Source organism: Drosophila grimshawi, unplaced genomic scaffold, assembly GCF_018153295.1.
Source record: "Drosophila grimshawi isolate 15287-2541.00 unplaced genomic scaffold, ASM1815329v1 contig_848, whole genome shotgun sequence".
Taxonomy (NCBI): domain Eukaryota; kingdom Metazoa; phylum Arthropoda; class Insecta; order Diptera; family Drosophilidae; genus Drosophila; species Drosophila grimshawi.
The window spans coordinates 11225942-11245668 of record NW_025063692.1 but is presented as its reverse complement, the minus strand read 5'-3'; the positions used below and the strand labels follow the sequence as shown (position 1 = coordinate 11245668).

Sequence of the window (19727 nt, the reverse complement as noted above, 5' to 3'; positions counted from 1 at the left end):
GTTGTTATTTTTTTTGTTGTTATTTTTTTTTTTTTTTTGTATTTATTAAACGTTAATCATTGCTTTAACAATTTGCGTTGTAGATCTGTGCCAATAGCAATCTTTTTTCCATGATCAGCGCGTACCTGTATGTACAGTAGAGTATGCGTATAATGGAACACATGTATATTAATACATATATATCAACAGTGTATCAGTGAGTCAGTGCGTTTATTTAAGTTATTAAGTTGGTTATTGAACATGAGAACAGACTTTACATACACACTACATCTTAAGGACAGACAGCATTCACGAGTATTTGAGTAATTGTTGAGTAGTTGAGTAATTGGGTAGGTAATTGGTTAATTGGATAATTGAGTATTTATGTATGTATTTGAGCATTAAAGTACAGATATAGATCTATAAAACGTGCCGCTAAAGGTCGTGGTCTGATACGTTTTGTTTTTTTTTGACAGGTCCGTCGATTTGGATGTTTTGATTTAGATTTTGATTTGATTTGCTTTCTCATTGTTCATAAACATGCCAGTTAGCAGTGTCTAATTGAAGAGGTGACTAAACGCTAAGAACATGCCGAGAACATGATTCAGTCACGTGCCAGTTTGTTTTTTAGTTTGTTATGTACATTAGTTAAAAGAAACATGCACTTAGGTGGCCATTATAAAAATAGAGCGAGAGAGATAGAGATAAAGAGAGTGTGTAGAGAGAGAGAGAGATATATATATATAGAGAGAGAGAGTTGAGAGTAGTTACGAGTATATACATAAGTAGATTTTTTTTATATAATTTGTTTTTTTTTTTTTTTTTTTTTTGAATTTTGGCATAAATTTCATGTTCGTCCAGCTTATAAATTGGCAGACATAAAAATGTTTAAGTACAGACAACCAAACGGACACAATACTTAAATATTGATATTGAAATTAAGTATAGTTATTTAAGAAAAACAGTAGCATGTCGAGAACATAGTATGCTATTAGGAGTTCGCTCAATGGCAACAGTAGGGTGCTCACATAAAAAATAACCTATGCACAATATTGCATACATATACCAATACATATACAGATGTGCATGCCACACACTACGGCAGCTATTCCAGCGACTCAACTTTGCGCTTGTTTTAAGATCCATTATTCAACTTGAACAAAATATTGCTAGAGAACAGGGCCTTTGAATTTGAATTTGAATTGCGGTAAGTGTTAGTTGATAAGGAATGTATACAGATTGCAAGGGTATTTGTCGTATTTGTCATATCCTCGTTATGTCCTCGTCTTTGCTCGAGTGTAGTATTCGTTGATGTGTCTCAGTAATTAAGTTTTACTGTCTGTCTCATTTTAACATGTAACTAGTTTGTTTTAATACTGTTTGTTTAACTGTCTCCTTTTATGTCAGTGATTCAATGTCCGTTTTCAAAGCAGTTGTCTGTTGTCTGTATTTATTTGTTTTCGTTAACACATAGAAAAAAGTGTTTATTATATATACAATAAGTTATATATATACAATTTGAATACGATTGGCACAGATTTCGCGATTACGAAGACTTTCAAGTGTTTAATTATTATCTTTATTGTTATATGTATTTCATAAATCATTATAATATTGATTATTTGGCATACGATGGAGCTGATGTTAATTGGAATATTTTGAAATTGAGCTGGTTTCGCTCAGTTTCGAATGATTTACAATCAATTTGCAATAATAATATTATTAATTGAAGTTAACAAATTGAAGATTTGAAACGCCCATCGTTTAGCATGCTTAAAATATTTTGGTTATTTTATATGAATTTGGTATTTAAGATAATAATCCAGAGTTCTGGTTATGCATAGTTATGTTGATTGTTTGGTTTGTTAGTTGGCTTAGTTTTAAACTTAGTTTTGTTTTTAGTATTTTCTTTTTCTTTTTTTTTTTATTTTGTATTTTTGTTGTTGTCTTACCCTTGGTCTTGGAATGGCTTTTAATGGTTTTTTAGAGCCCATCTTTTTCATAGCATTATAGTACTTTTTCTGATCTTCTGTCATGAACATTTCTAATGATCCACCTGCTTTTTTCTTTTGCTCATTAAAATTATCAATGATAACACCAATGAACAGATTGAGTGTGAAAAATGATCCAAATATGATGAAGAACACGAAATATAAATACATGTAGATGTTCGTTTCACGAATCGGCTGCTTGTCCACCTGTTTGGCATTTCGATGATCGATAACGATAACGATAACGATATCGATATCAATTTTTTTTCGTATTATGGAATTTCGTGTTGCAATTCGCATTGGTTGAGTTTGATTTGTGAATGGATCATTTTTAGTGTTGTTCGGCAGTGTAGTTGTTGTTGTTGTTGTTGGTGGTGGTGGTGGTGTGGCCATAGTGTTGTGGTTGTTGTGTATGTTGTTGTTGTAGTATAGTGTTGTTTTCATTGTTGTTGTAGTTCATATAAAAAAGAAGAAAAAAATATATAGATATAAATGTTGATTAATCGAAAATTACTTTAAATATACAGACTTATATAAGTATAGATTGCGTTTAATTTTTTTTTTTTTTTTTTTTTTAAAGCGCATTACCAAATAAATAGTATGTATGAGCATCAAGTGTGTTATTATAATATATTATTTATAGGTAATTATGTAAGTACATACGCAAACTGGACAACATTACCTCTCGTGAATCGATTGCATCGTTCATTATTTGTATCCAGCCTTTGAAGGTGGCCACTTGGAAAAGGCACAGATACGCGTTACCTACATGATCGAAATTCATTGCTGAATTCACCCACGTGTAGTTCTCGCTTTCGCATGCATTGCGATTTGGTATGATCTCATGGCTGAGCTTCGTTCCATTTGTGTCTTCGCACTGTAGACATCATTATTGTTATCATCATCATCAGTATCAGTATCATCATTGTCAGCGTGGGCGTTGTCGTCGTCGTCGTCGTCGTGAAGATCGTTTTTGTTAAAACATTTTTGTTTGTTTTTTTTTCCCAAATTTAATTAAGGAAAAATGTATTTCAGTTATGCGAAATTACATATAAGATAAATGGAACATCGCTGCTTTTACACTGCCCCAATAAGCAAAATTAACGGGTTTATAGAGCAGTTAGTGTTGCAAAACAACAGGCACAATTGTGAGCAAAAATGTAATCAAAAATGCATTTTACACTTGAACTTCTTGATAACGCACTTTCTCTAAGAGTTTGAAATTCTATTCAAATTATGTTCAAAAATTTTAAATAAACCAAATACTTCGTTATAAGGAAGCACAAATGTTTTTGTTTCTTTCGATTTTTTGATAGCATATAAAAATGAGATAATAAACCGCATATTTTTTGGGGAGTGTTAAAGCAGCACTTTAAATTAATATATAATGCTACTAAAGCTACAGCTAATAAATATTTAATATATATGTTTCTTTGTTTTTTAGATTTAGGCATTACAAGTTGTTGTAGTTGTGGTGTAAATAGGTGTTTGTGTGTGTGTGTGTGTATGTGTAAATTCAGCAGCTAATTAGCATTATATAGTTAATATTTAATTGCAGCCTCTTGGCTTCATCTGATATCGGTTATTGTTTCGAGTATTTTGTGCAAAAGGCAAAACTAAATGCTAGTACTAAAAAGTGTACTAATTGTTAGTTAAGTAACTGGTGCAACTGACTTGTCGCATGGTTTACTTGGTTTAATATATGCAACTATTCATGCTCTTTGCCTAACTGGAATGCATTTTGACGCGATACAGTTGGGCATTGTTCGAAGTACATATGGTAGATATGTAGAGGTGGACATTATGTACACATACAAGTATTACCGGAGTATGTACAGCAGCATATTTACAAGAGTCGGGACGAGTACGAATACAGGCGACAAGCTTCTTCTTAAGTTTGCATTGCTTTCCTATACTCGTACTTGTTAATGAGTAGTATGCATTCAGTACGAGTACTTCGAAGAAGGATATTCTGCATAGTACGAGTATTTTGAGTTCAATTTTGATTTCAGTTTTGATTTGATCAACTATTTACGAAAAATAGATGCAAAGATACGCATTTCATTTCAAGTAGAAGACGTTTGTTTTTAATCTTGATTGATTGCTAATTAAGTGCTGCTTGGATTTGGATTTGAAGTAAAAAAATAGCACAAAACTCGTTTTTGAGAATTGCACCACTTTTCGACTCTGTAACGTTTTGTTTGAATTTTGTAAACGGTATTTGGTTTTTGGTAATCATTTATTTTTTTTTTTTTTGACTTAAATTTGAGTTGTTTTTGGAAAATCGTTTGAACGTACCTTAAAATATTTTCCAGCAAAAAGCTGTACACCCATTATGGCAAAAATTAGCCAAAATATTAGACACACCAATAGCACATTGAAGATGGACGGTATAGCTTGTACCAGCGCATTAACGACGACCTGGTTTTATCATAATTTAGTTTCGATATCATTTTTTTGGAATACGAATTTCACATTTAACGGGTCGTCGTTGGCAACGATGTCGATGTCGATGTCGATTGCGATGTGGGGAATTTTTCAAGGTATTTTTCAGGTTGATGTGGAAGATGTGGATTTCAGGAACAGTGGTGTAGATGAATTATGGTGGTTCAATGTTTTTTTTTTGTTTGTTTGTTTGTTTTTTTTTTTTGAGGGGAGTATATAGAATATAATACAATAAATGCAGAGAGTTATTTAGTCAATTCAATAGTAATAGCAATTTATAATAAAATATATATATAATATATATATATATATATATATATATATATATATGTAAGTAGAGTGTGTAGTAAGCATGATATAGTACATTTATGTTAAGATATGTAGTAGTTATTTCATCAGCAGTTGTTGCGAGTTGTGTTGTGAACTGGTGTTAGTTGATCGATATGATATTATGACTTTTGTTTAGTAATACTTGATGGTGTCTAATGTCAGTGTCTAATTGTGTTCAGTGCATTATACGATAAACAGCATGAAACAGGCGTTAAGCATTTGCATAAATTACAATAATTGATATAATACAGCAGCAGATGCAGAAGCAGTAAATTGCATACACTGTACAACACAACAGTGATGTGAAAGTGGAGGTGAGTAGTCGTGGCATATAGAATTCATTTTGGTGCACTAACTCTAAGTTAAAGAGGTTAAGAATTGGTGCTCATTATCGTATGATATTATATATGTATAACTTAACTAAGCATATGCATTATCGTAGATGATATCAAACGGGAATTGGATCATTAACCTATCTACGGAATAAGTTTAATATCAAGTATCCAAGCATATCCAACCTTAACAAAATATGTTTATCAAAATTATTGCTAACAACAGAACTCCTATTTCTTGCGAAATATTTGTAAATATATATATAGTACTTGTTTTAATTAGAAATCAGCGCAAATTTACTTGAAATTATATTTTACAATATATCTAAGCCAAACTGAACAAGTATTTATTTTAAGATGTACATACGCATAACAAAATACTCAATTTTATACACATACATAAATATAAAATAAAAACTGAACATTTTAATAATTAGAGTTTTAAAAGATCGCACTACTACATATATCTTTTGATTGTAAGGATGCTCGATATTAGAAAATCTTAGTTATTACAACAAGTCTTCAAGAATAAATTATATTTCTACACCATAGATAGCCTCTCATTTAGAACGCATTGTTCCTAAATTTGTCATTCGCCTTTAGCTACATATCTCCACTCCAAATAATTTGTACATTAACTTTACTCATTCTATATTACATCATTATTAAATACGAATGTGAAAGTTGTTAAGCTAACTTTGGGATATGTACGATAATGTTCTTTCTTTTTTTTTATTTTGTTGTAGTACATACATTTTTACATATGTAAGTAGGTAACTTTTGGATTCGATGATACGTAAGTTGATTTGTGGCTGTGTTGGGCAGGCAATGAGTATAAGATAAGATCAAAATTCTGACCAGCATGGTTGTGTATGAATAAATCTACGATTAATGAAGCCAATAAACCTTAGAATGGTGGTAAAATTTTGAGGCACTGAAATGATCGATTCAATTAGCACTAAGAGAGAGAGAGACAGAGAGCAGAGCGAGAGAGATAGATATAGATATAGAGAAAGAGTGAGAGAAAGAGAGAGAGAGCGGAGTTGATGCTGATGAGGCTGAGAGGCGGATCTTGTGGGTGTGAGATATCAGGCAATTCTAAAAAAAGGAGCAATTAATTACTTATGCAGTACGAGTACGAGTATGTTGAGTACGGTAAAACGGTATACGATCAAGTAGTTAAAAAAAAACCAAATATATAAGATATGAAAAAACGGTGTTCAGTATCAAAATATTACAAATAAGTTTATCTAATCAGTCAACAAAATATGGATGCATTCTATGTATAACACGAATATATCTATATAAAAAAAAAACAAAATTATCTGCTGCACTTTGATAATTAATTTAAATTTTTGTATGTATTTTTATATATTTTTTAATTATGTATTTAAAGTTTTGCTAATATTTCGACTAAATACATTTGATGGTTATAATTAACTAGTTAATTAGTGGTTGGGTTATTGGTATTGTGTGTGTTTGTGTTTGGTGGTTATTCGCTTGTAAATTGTGGCATGAATATGTATAAGAGTAATACAGCGCTCGTATAAGAGTGTACACAACTGCAACAGCAGTCATTGTTTTGTTTTTTCTTTTTCTGTTATCGAAAATATGAATTGCGCCGTGGAATTTGATTGAATTTGATACTGAATGATGATATTGAAATGTTGTTTTAAAAGTTTGCTGTTTGTTGTTTGGTTGTTGTATTTGTTTTTTTTTGTTTTTGATTTTTTTTTGTTTGTTTGTATTTGGTATTGTTTGAATGTATTTGTATGAAAGTACGTACCCGCATGCCCTGCATACGGGACATGGCACGTAGTGGTCTCAGTGCTCTTAACGTTCGCATAGTCTTGAAGGCTTGAATACCACCAGCTCCAACAAGTGAAGCAACGAAGTTGATAAGCGATACCTAGTTTCGATATAGTTCGAATAGTGCCAAGTTTAACAATTTATTTAGATTTATTTGCTTTTGTTTGGTTTTTTTTTTTTTTTTTTTTTGGTTTTTTAATAAATAGATACGATACATGTAAGTGTCTGTTTTCGAACTTCAATTTTTGAAATTTGTTGGTTTTTTTTTTAATAGTTTTGGTTTTGGGTACTGTTTTAGTTAAGTTGGGTAAGTGTTTGTCCTGTCGTACTTGTTCTTGTTTCAAACTCATATGGTTTAAAATACATACATAACTGAAATAAGCTTTTTAAAGAATTGACATATAAGTTAGCTGCTGCTTACTGCTGTTGTACTCTGGTACAAAATGGCGGAACGAGCCTAACGGGAAACTTACTTGCATTGCGCTTAAGCCTGATTCAGTTTAGATTCAGTTGCTTAGACTTAATCAGATAACTTATATGGTAGCCTAGTGTTATGGAATACATATATTTTAGATATATAGTTTGTACTTGCAAAACACATACAACATATGTAAGTATTTAGTTAGCTAAATAAATATATAGAGGAGTACAGGTAAATCGACTGATACACACGCACACAAACGAAACATGTTAACACATAGATGTAGATATAGTATATAGTATAAGGTTTGAGTATTGGAAGTACATACTTATTGTATTTTTGTTGTTGTTGTTGCTGTTATGCATGTAGTAGTAGTAGTTGTGGTTCAAGTATACGCTACAATTGGACAAGTACAAGTACCGCTGAAGGGTATGTGAACATTCGATACACAACACAACTTGCAGGAGATTACAACACTCATGGCACATGGAGAGTAAGTATAAGTAGTAGTATAAGAGTGGATTGATAAATAGGTAAGTAGCAGAACTGGCAAAGATCGAGAGCCTCTTTTCTCGTATAAATTAGATGGAGGATATTGTTTGGGGGTAGTTCGAATGGGTATAAGAGTAGAAGAGATCGAGAATCTATCAGAAAGAGAAGGTTTACGTGTGTGTTATGATCTCGGTATATCTTGGATGACTGACTGACTGACTGAGTATTGTAGTCGCTGCTGCAGAGACGATACACACACACACACCTATCGAATCGAAATGGGGGAATAAAAAAAATTGCTGTTGCACCCTTAACAGCCGCACAAGGCTCCACAATGGACGAATGCGGCATGCAAGCGCCAAGAGGCAGACACAAATGGACCAAATGATTGTAATTTCTTTCTTGTGGGCATGGTTAACTAGAGTTACAGTTACAATTACAGTTACAGTTACATTATAATGGTAAGTGCTGACATATAAGCCCACACATCTCTGTGTGTGTGTGAGTGTGTGTGTATGTTTGGGATAAAAAAAATGACGTTTGCATTGCCTTTTGGTCTATTGTGTAGCCGTGCGACTTTTGCACTAGGTTTTTGTTTTTCGTTATTGGTTTAAGGAGATGCGTTTCTTTTGAAAATATTGATGTGGTTTTTATCTTTTGGCTTTTGTCTTTATATTGACACATTTTTGCTCAAACTTTGCTGCCGGACTCGATTGGTTTGTGGATTCCATTGGCTGGTTGGTAGGTACAAAAGTTCTTAATTTGTTTGCTTTCGTTTCGGTTTTGCTTGGTTTGGGTTTGAATTGAAACCAGTTTAACCTGGAAATATTACCCATAGAGACCAAGCGGTGACTATTGTCACTGTGAGAATAGTTGTTAGATTTTGGATGCGGCTAGTATGTAAGTAAAACACTGCCACCACTGCGTATTTGTCAAATTTCTCAAATGCTGACAATTGCACTTGTATTCGACTGTCGTTTCTATTGGGGTGTTTGTAAACAACATATAGTAGTGTAGTAGTATACTCTTATATACAGTTCGAATATAATATATACTTATACAGTTCAACAACAAATGAATATTGGGAATATTTCGTTTTTACAATAGGCGACACTTAAGTCGAGAAGGTTTTCCTGTACAGTGGTGGTGCATCTGCGAATAATATATATATGCATGTCTATATACATATACATACATTTGAATATAATAAGTATTTAGTGCCGCTAAGGGACTAGGTCATGGGTCTGGTTCGGGTTTTGGTGTTCCGGGCTCAGGTCCTTTCATGTGTATTCAAATGGTAGTTATAATAAATGCTACGCTTTACGCTAAATTCTAAGATCGGTAGAAAGCTCAACTGTATACGGGATTTGAAGGAAGTACATTTGTGAATACGGATATAGGCAACTAATGGGGACTATTCATTAAATTTTTACAATTAGCACGATTTCATTTCGAAAATCTTTACATCATACATATGTGTTAAATGGTTTAGCAAGTACGTTTCGGGCTTAATATATATGATATAATTATAATACATATTATACAACTGTTATACGTAGTGACTTAACTAGCCTAAATTACAGTCTAAAGTTGACGCTACACTATGCGACTGTATTGAACTTATCCAAAATATATGTTGATATCAGTATGACAATATAAATACATAATATACAAAGCTAAAGCGTCACGGTAGCAACGTACATGATTAATACAGATGTACATACATACATACATACATACATACATACATACATTAATATGTAAACATAAGTGGGTACATGATGACATGAATAAATGTAAAAATAAGAAAAGCTCCTTCTTTACCACCACCTACACACAACAACGTTGTTGGGTTGACAAAGTTGACAGATAGAAGCATGGGTATACATACATCCAAACATACGTACATATATGAAAGAAATGTATATATGTTAATACGATAATATAATACACAATTGTCATACATACATACATACATCCATATATGTAGAACATATAATATATATTGCTGGGTGGTTAGGCACACGGGTTAAATAACACAAAAATAATGTACACACAAACTGGCTGGAATAACAGTTAGCATAGCGCCGCCCTAAGCGCAGTGTAAACAATTGTTTGGTATTCAACACAGATAACAGCTGATAACAACTATATATATATATATATATAACAACAAACACACACACCCATATACACACACACATACATACACACACACACACACACACACACACACACACACACTGATATAGATATGTATATATGTAGCTAAAATGTTGGCAGTCGTATACGCCTCGTATAAGAAGGAGGCAATAACAGAATTGCAGGCGTATACGAGTTAAAACTGCTGCAGCAGATCAATTATAATTGGCACTGTATAAAACAGTTTGTTGGTGCAGCTTCGCTCACACAGTATTATCGAAAGTAAGCAGCACAACAGAAAGATACAGATATATATAGCGCACAGGAGATCTCGTGAGAGATGGCGACAGAGAGGGAGAGAGAGAGAGAGCGCAGGAGAGAGGGAGAGAGCGAAAGAGACTCAGTGAATTTGATGAGTAATTATGATATATAGTTGTTAATAGAAATTTGTTAAGTTAGTAGTGGGTTACAACATTTATTTGTATATATGTACATACATACAACAAAGATATATGTATATTATATTTACATATATGCAACTGAGTTTACATACTAGTGTTTAGCCACACATACACACATACATATATGTTAGTTCACACACACACACACACACACACACACACACACACACACACAGATAGCGAGATAGAGACAGAGAGAAACAGAGAGAGAGAGAGAGAGAGAGACAGAGAAAGAGAGAGATAGAGTGAGAGGAGAAATGGAAATTGAGAGCGAGCGCAAGACACATACATATGTACGAGTAAGAGAGAAACAGATATAGAGAGAGACGAGAGAGAGAAAGAGAGAATGTGTGTGTTTGAGTGTACGCGTGTGTGTGTGTGTGTGTGTGTGTGCGTGTGTCTGATAGAGAATCCCAACGGAAACTACTTACTTTCATGCCCTCCCATCGCGAAACGGCGCGCAATGGCCTCAAAGCGCGTAGGGTCCGCATCGAGCGGAAGGCGGGCACATCGTCGGCTCCGGACCAGACCGCAGCCAAATTGATTAGCGACAGCTAAACGACCATTACATGACCATAAGTAACCATATATAATAGTATGTATTTGAGCATAAGCCGCTTCAGATACCATTCAAAAATTAAATTTTTAATGAAACTTAAAAACGAAAATCGAAACGCAAACTCAAATTTCAAGTGGAATCGAAATGATCTATATATGTATCTATATACGTTAAGGTTATGTGCAAGTTGTAATTATGCTTAGTCTAAACTAAATAAATCACTAACTAAATTGACTAATACTTTTAAATAGTCTAATATAGCAACAGGATTTTATACATGGCTGCTTACGGGTTCATTGTTATACTACTATGGTAACATATGTGTGTATTACACATATATGTTCTATATATGTAGATCTCCTAACTGTTAACCGTTACATAATTTGTATGCAGCATTGATCAAAGGTATTGACATATTTAAGTATATGTAAATGTACGAAGTTTATAGCAAAAATAAAAATCATTTACATTTTCATAAAGTTTTTTTTTGTTGTTTTTTTTCTTCTACATATACAATATATATATAGTCCAATGGTCAGTCAGTGTATTTATTTATTTATTATTTTAATTTTTTTTTTTTGTATAGGTGTTGGTTTAGTAAAGAATTTTTTATTTTTTTTTGTATGTAGAATGTAAGTTTGTTTCTATCTTGAATTTTGGTTTAAGATCTTATCGTTTTGGTTCAAGAGCAGAAGTCGATAATTAATTCGGATTCGGTTCGTGATAAGTAACTTAAAAGAGAGTCAAATGCTTTACTACTCGGCCAACATGAGGACTTACCATGACAATAACGAAATCAAGCCAGCACCACGCATTCGTGAAGTACACTTTGAAGCCGAGCGCCAACCACTTGATTAACATCTCCAAGAAGAATATAACCGTAAATATTCTGTCCATATAGTATAAAATATCCTGCAGTATGGGCCTTTGTGGCAAATGGACATCTTCTAAAGCCTGTTTGCATTACGCGGATGGAGGGTGGGGGTATTTGAGTTATTTGTAAAAGAAATGCATTACAAGTACATACAAATTGTATCTAGAAGCAGTATAAGAAGCTAGATAATCATAAACAATATGGTAATTAAATATGTGTAGCCGTTTTACAGACTTTACTCATATTACAGTATCTATACTTCTTTTATTATTAATATTAATATCATACTTGTTTTTTTTTTGTTTTTTTTTTTCTTTTTTTTTTACTTTTTTACGCAAGAAAATAGGCAACTTTGATGAATTTTGTTTGTGTCTTTTTCTTCGTTTACGGACAAATCAAAGTCAAACGCAATTAAAGAAAAATTTTCAAAGAAATTGAAGACAAAATTCTTGAAATAATACGCATAGGCGTCTCTCACAATAAGCTAACGCTAAAGCTAACGCTAAACAAAAGCCCTCAAATTCAATGTGCCGATGATTCCAATTGATCTGCAAATATAGCGAGTGCACTTCTGACTTAAGCAAAGACACACACCGTTTGACTGAAGTGTGCCTGAGCTTAGGTCAAAAGTCAAATTTGTTGAGACTCATTTATGTACATGTTTTACTTGTTAATTGAATAATTAAAATTAAACCAAAGCCGTATAAATTTAAACTCTACTGATAGCAACAAGCTAGCTGGCTGGCATATAAGAAAGGGGGACTTATTTAGGAACATTTGAATTGATCATATTGGTTTTATGGGGTTTGATTTAAGGTATCATAAGCAAAATTAGGCATAAAGCATTGTGAAATGTGTTGCCATCAGTAAAAGTTCGAAATGAATTTAATGAAAACATAATATATTTTAGTCTATTTCATGTATGTAGTTAAAATATTTACTCTAGGCTAAACTAAGCTGCACTAGCAAACTCTAATTGACTCTAGAGTCAAATAATAAATCAAAAAGAAATAATAAAATGAAGCAATCAACTTTGGTAAAGTTTAAGCAAGGCTTGATTAACTACTTATATTTTTCTTGTATTTGTTTTAATTGTTTTAATTAATTAATTTATTGTAAATTATTTTTGTGAGATTCCAAACTGTTGCAAGTTTTTAGAATTGCAACAATTCAAAATGGCAAAAATATTTTATCAAATTTTGTGTTTTTTTTTTTTTTTGTAAGTAGTTGTTGTAGTTGACTTACCAAAGCTAAGCTACTCATTAAAATCATAGTGATAACAGCTGTTTCAAAATATTTATTTTCAATTAATTGAAAAGTTTTCAGTCGTAAATTGCCCCATCCTTGCCAGAACGGCGAATCATCGTCCCCGGCTAAGATTGGAAATTTCTTATAGTACGAATCGGGGCAGCAATCAGCTGGATACTCGTCAAGTATATCCTCGTCGTTTGCATGTATTATGATATCACCGTCGAGTGGGCCCTCCTCGCATTCGCCCTCCTCGTCTAGCTCCTCGTCGAGACCTAAATCCTCTTTACTGGCGTCGCGCTTCTCCTCGCCTTCCATCGTTTCGGCGCTACCCTTGTGGCTTTCGTCCTTGAATGGTCGATTCTTATGGCTACCATATGAGTTAATGCTGGCAGTGTCGTCGTCCTGTAAGGACAAACCTCTATGGTTTAGCTCGTGTTCCAGTCTATTGTCTTGGTGGTTAATTGAGTTGCCAATCATCTGTATAATTATTTATATATATATTTTTTTTTATATTTTGGAACGATTTCAGTTCAAGTGTCGGGTTCAGTTGGTTGGATTGGTTGGTTGAGTTATCATTTTTTTTTGGTTTTTTTTGGTAATTTTTTTTTTTTTTTGGTTGATTGGATTGTGGAATACACACACACATAACAGTACACATATAGACAGTTATATGTAAAAGAAAACAAAAAAATGAACGAAAAGGAAATGAATAAATAATATAAATCAATTTGTTGTCGTTAAGAAATTAGTCTAAATATGTATATAATAATAAAATACATAGGTTGTAGTAGTACTAAAAGTTACACATAGAACATAGATATATTTTTCAATATATGTACACATACACACATATCTGCATGTACATATATAACCCATTGAGTATATTGATTCTTTATCAGCATTACTCGCCAATATGCTTCTGTTTCTTTCTTTGCAAATTCAAAGTAGTGCTAAAGCCACCTTCTTGAAACTTCCAATATGTCCGTCTTTTTGCTGTACTGCCTACATATACTACATATATCAGTTATAACTTTGTCAAGACTGCCTTTTGGGCCATGGATTGGTTTTTAGATGAATGCAGCGTTAATTCGAATTATCAGGCTAGCTTTTCTATTGAAGACAACGGAATTTCAGAAGCTTATGTTTCGAGTTCTTAAAATATTCGGACCACATTCAACTAATTGTATGCCCATTCTGTAAGATATGCTGTACTACATCATAGTATCTTTTCATCACATTTTTCATCTAGTGTATAGTCATAGAATCTTTCTTCATTTCAAAATGTTGTCATGGCCCTGGCAAATATGTATGTACACATGTAAACACGCATAGATGTATGTACATATATATATTATGCGTACATGTATGTTCAAATGTGCATGTATAATTGTAATTGAAAATTGAATAGTATGTAATTAAATTCGAGTTGTCTTATTTACCGTTGCATTATTTAGATATTTGGATTTCTTCGGCTTATTGTTTTTCATATCGCCGTGTATCGTAAACTCCATGCCATCACCAATGGCTACCTCCAGCTGTGTCTGCTCCTTAATTCCTTTCTTGATCAAACTGTCAGCGAGGATCTCGTCGTGTCCCAGTTCCAACTCGTTGTCACCATGTTCTGCAGATATACAACGACAAACGCCCTTGCCTTTCGTATCCGAATTTTGCATTTCGTTATAGACATTTAATTTTCGATATGTACATGTTACATAATATAGATATGGCATATATAGCATATACAGCATATGTGTATATATGTATATACGTATGTATATATGGTTGTACATGTATGGGTAATGATGGAAATCATAAAGCGAATTCAGACGAATTCAAGACAAGCAGTTGCCGTTCGCATTAAAGAGTTGTTGTTGTTATTGTTATTGTTGTTGTTTTTTTTATATATATATAAATTGTCATTGTTGTTGATGTTGTCGTTTTTGGTCGATCATTTATACATTTTTTTTTTTTTTGTTTTGTTTTTATATTTTGATTTGATTTGGTTGGTTGAATAATATGATAGATTTGATGCGTTGTTTGACACGTTGACCAATATAATGCGATCATTTTTGTTATGTTTTTTTTTTTTTTTAAATCATGACAAGCCAAAACACATAAATGAAAAGAATAAAGATAGTTATGCGGTTAATATCATATTGGGATCAATTTTTTGTTTACGACACATAGTGAAACACAAAACACATCACATACATATTCAATGCACGTTTAGTAGAGGGCACGTTTTCTAAACTGGGCGATAAATATCGATAACAGCACAGTTGAAAAAACGTCGGTTCGACAGCGGTCCAGATTGTACGCTCAAACAACACAACAGCGAACAACGCATATCGGTAAATTATCTGATCGGGCTCCCAAAAAAAGAGCTGCAGAGTGAGATGAGATGATCGCTAGATGGATGATCTAATTGTCGATAGCAAAATGAAACTGGGCTCAATGCTGTACTGTCATTTCCAAAAGCCAGTCAAAATTTAAGGTGTTATCCGTGTGTACTTTTGTCGTACTTGTAGCTTGGCAATATGGTTTGATACCTGGCTTTTGGGTTAAAATGAGTATTACATACACACTAAGTTTACATTAAATACAACTTAATGATACAATTTAAGTGCTAGTGGTATTTTTTTTTTTTTTATGTTTTACAAAAAATAATTCCATACATATACAATATACAATATACACAGACAACAATAATATCGAAAAAGAAAAGTTTCGTAACACTATGAAGGATCAAATCCACTGTTTTACTTTCAATTTATATAATTTTCGTTACAATGGGTTTCTATAATTATTTTCGCATCGTTTACAAATGGCATCTAGCAAAAATTCATATTAAATTTACTATTATCTTTTGTTTTATTTATTTTCAGGTTAACCGTAGGCAATTCGCTAATATGTAGTTTTTGAAATCGAGGCTCTTGTAAATGACCAAAGTTGTTCATTTTTTTTTTTTGTTGGTTTTTTTTTTTTTGTTTTTGAGTGCAAATTTGTTGTAAAACACAAAGGATGTGGGAGTTATGAAATCGAACGAAAACCAAAACTTGACACAAGTTGTTCTATGTGGATACATTGTGAATGGGTGTTACCCAAAATTCGAATACGACCAGTTCTAACTGCTAGCTGTAGATATACATTCACATTCATACCTATATATATAAATGTATATATGTCTATATATATATAATTATAAATATATTTATTTATATATATATTCGTACACATACATATTTGGGTAGCTGTGAAAGTAATTACGAGAACGTTATGCTTAAGGGCTGATAGGAAAATAAATAAAAGAGTAAAGAGTAGAAGACAACGAGTAAACGAGGTAACAAGAGCGACGAGTACAAGTTGAAAGTTAAAAATGTACTAAGAAAAAAAGTAATGTATATATGAGTTTTGCTAAATACGCACTAAATACGCAATACTAACGCTAAGAATATGACGAGTCTACGAATCTATTTTATAGGTAGGTAGATTAACAAGGTATGAAGTGAGCGGAAATGTCACACTCGGCGCAATTCTTGATGCCCCAGATGCATACATACGAGTACAAAGAAACGTATACATATACAAATACAGATACATACATACATATATACATACATACTTTAATACATATGTACATATGCATAGTCACTTTGAAGTTTGAACAACAACAATTATGTTCAAATCGAACGGAAACCAACAAAAGAAAAATTTAATTCAAAATGGCACAACGAGATGTGATTTGATTTGATTTGATTTGATTGTATTCGATTTGATTCTATTTTGTATATATTGGGTATATTTCTTTCTTCGATTTTTGTTATAGTAAGTCATTATGTGGATTTTCATGACAGGTTGGAATTGGGTTGGAGGGGAACAAGTGGATAACTAACTAAAGAGAATTTGTGGTTTGGTTTTTGATTTTCAAATTGTTAGCTAGGAACATTTGAACATTTTACAGTTTTAGACGAATTGGGTTTTGGCTGAACTAGAACATGTAATTTTTGGCCAATTATGAATTGAAGTTAACGTTAACGCAATTATATATCATTGATTATATAATTATTATCATTACATTATACATATTATATAATTAAAAGTAGTTTAGTAATTGAAAACAAGTGGATAAAAACCTTCGCTCCAAATCCAACTGATCTGGTTGGTCCTCTCACCTGATGGTTGATCACTTATTTGATTTGTCAATTTGTTACGTATTAACTTGAAACAATCAGCAACATTACGCTTAACCCAACTTTTAAAACGACCAATACGATTAAAGGCCTCGGCTATTTTGTTGGTATCATTGTCGGCAGTCGGTGCTGATAAACTAGATGAGCCAAAATTTGACAAAAGCAAGGCTAAGAAAAGGTTAAGAACCTGCAAGAAAAACATTGTCATTATAGTAATTGTCGTGTGAAACGTTTTTTTGTTTTTTTTTTTTGCTCGAACGACCAAATCCACTTACCACAAGATTGCCGATGACAACGGTGGCCAAGAAGAATGGAATACAGGAGACATCGCCCACGTACATACAGTCCCACATGGACTCGATCCACTCGCCGCATAGCACCCGGAACACGATCATGAAGCTGTGCATGAAGTCTGTGAAGTTCCAGCGCGGCAGATCGCCATCCGGAAAACGATCTTTATGATCTATAGCGTACCGGGTGGATACAATGGTGGAATTAATATCAAATGTGATGTATACAACTTAATGGTTTGGTTTTTGTATTATTTAATTCATTTTTTTCGTGTTTGTTCAATTACTAAAGCCACATACAGAAAGCGTGTGCAAAGTGGCAGCAGCACCCATAAAAAGTGTTGAAAAATGCGAGAAAAATTCGTACAAAAAACCACAATCAAAATAATCCATTAAAAATCAAAACATGTAAAGAAAAAAAGGGAAAACGAAAACAAATCGCGCGCCGCTCTTATGCTACAAAATAATGCAGCCAAGTTGCAGACTTGCAGTTTGTTTTTCTTTTTTTTTTTTTTTTGGTTTAACTATATAAATTGTATGGTACATTAGGAATAAAGTTAGAGAGAGTTAATAAGCCAGAGGAAAAGTTTTGCTCGTTGCACGATAGTACTTACAGAAGTCAGCAAAAGGCACCAGCCAGCCAGGCAATGGGACCCAAACTCAACTTAAACATTATGCAGCGCAAATACTAAATGAAGGCCTTCGACATATGTAGCATATATGATCGTAGCTGATTTGTTTTTCATTTACGGACGGAGCTAACTCGGCATAGTAAATTTTAAGCGGACATCTTTTTATGTAGAATTTTTAAAGGGGATCTGCACTAAATCTTAAGTTAACAAAATAAAAAGTCTTCAATAAACTGAATATTGATATTGTATTCAAGTGAGATTTGTAGCTAGTGCTGAGACACGTACGAGATACACACAAATTAAGATACATACTACTTATCAATAAACATTACAATTACTTCAGTAGCCTACAACATATTGTGAGTGATTTTAGAGAAATATTTCTGTTGGTAGTAATTAGACAACCTAAGTTGTGACTCTGTGTAAGAGTTGGAGAAGTACGACTAATTTTATTAGTGGAATTCCGAGTGGATGCAATTTTACTTGAAGTAAACATAAATGGCTCAATATTGGTTAAAAACATGAAGCTTTTTGCTGAAGTAATTGTAGAACGCAGTAAATGAGAGCATTTCTACACATTCGACATTATACATGGAATGATCTAGAATCAAACGAAAAGCAATCAGGAACCAATTGTATTATTATCAGACTTTGTTATAATCGAATCGCTTTTGGGGTATAAACAACAACACATAACAAATAAACAACTTAAGTATTACACGCATAATAATATAGTCAGTTAACCACCGAACCTATTAAATATATATTTACATACACACACATATTAGAATCTACGAAACCAATAAAATGAAACACGATTACGAAACGATAAAATGCACATCGATAGAAGCTGTTGAGAGGCAACGATTGAGTTACTTACCATGATAGTTCTTTCCGAACAGTTGCATTCCCATCACCGCAAAGATGAAGATGATAATGCAAAGTACAAATGTCAGATTACCCAAAGCGCCCATGGTGCGGCCCATAATCGAAATGAGTAAATTAAGTGTTGGCCAAGATTTGGCCAATTTGAATACACGCAGCTGCATTTACGAATTGCATTATGAATTTTAATTTGATTTCGATTTGATTTTGATTGAGTAATTGGGTTTCGGTATTGAAATGTTGACAGTGATTGTTTGGTTTTCAGTGTTGATTCAGTTTGTTTTGTTTTTGGTTGGATTAGGCGATTTTGGGATTCGTTCGTTTGTTCAATTTGATTCGATTGCAATTGGTGTATGGGAATTGAGTTGATTGTTTGATTTGCCATTTTAGTCATTATAATTATTATCAGAATTATTATTATTAGTAGTAGTATTATTATTTTTGGTTTTCAAGCCGGGCAAAGCATTAGGAATACAAAAAAAAATGTTTATATTTATGTAGCATTATGTTTAGATATGCAAATAACGGTAAATTATGAATAAAAGCTACGAATGTGACCGTAGCTAAAGATCCTGCACAGCATTTATAATGTATCTGGAACGAACTGTAGATTGTCATGCTGTGCATGATTCATTCATTCCTCC

At 32.8% G+C, this 19727-nt stretch overlaps 1 protein-coding gene across 43 annotated transcripts in view; it reads right to left on the bottom strand.

The window, feature by feature from the left end:
* LOC6565802 (sodium channel protein para) overlaps positions 1-19727 on the bottom strand; it is a 62804-nt gene that overhangs the window by 9582 nt on the left and 33495 nt on the right. For 8 of the 43 annotated variants that reach the window (XM_043216121.1, XM_032738618.2, XM_032738617.2 and 5 more), the window contains 10 exons: positions 19079-19241; positions 17552-17739; positions 17220-17463; positions 14526-14707; positions 13081-13563; positions 11742-11915; positions 6864-6986; positions 4269-4391; positions 2653-2847; positions 1932-2177 (listed from right to left, as the gene is read on the bottom strand). In XM_043216121.1, the coding sequence (XP_043072056.1) occupies positions 1932-2177; positions 2653-2847; positions 4269-4391; positions 6864-6986; positions 11742-11915; positions 13081-13563; positions 14526-14707; positions 17220-17463; positions 17552-17739; positions 19079-19241 (2121 nt within the window). Of the gene's footprint in view, positions 1-1931; positions 2178-2652; positions 2848-4268; positions 4392-6863; positions 6987-10833; positions 10957-11741; positions 11916-13080; positions 13564-14525; positions 14738-17219; positions 17464-17551; positions 17740-19078; positions 19242-19727 lie in introns of all 43 variants that reach the window. The other 35 variants (XM_043216132.1, XM_043216134.1, XM_043216142.1 and 32 more) reach the window with 12 other exon arrangements.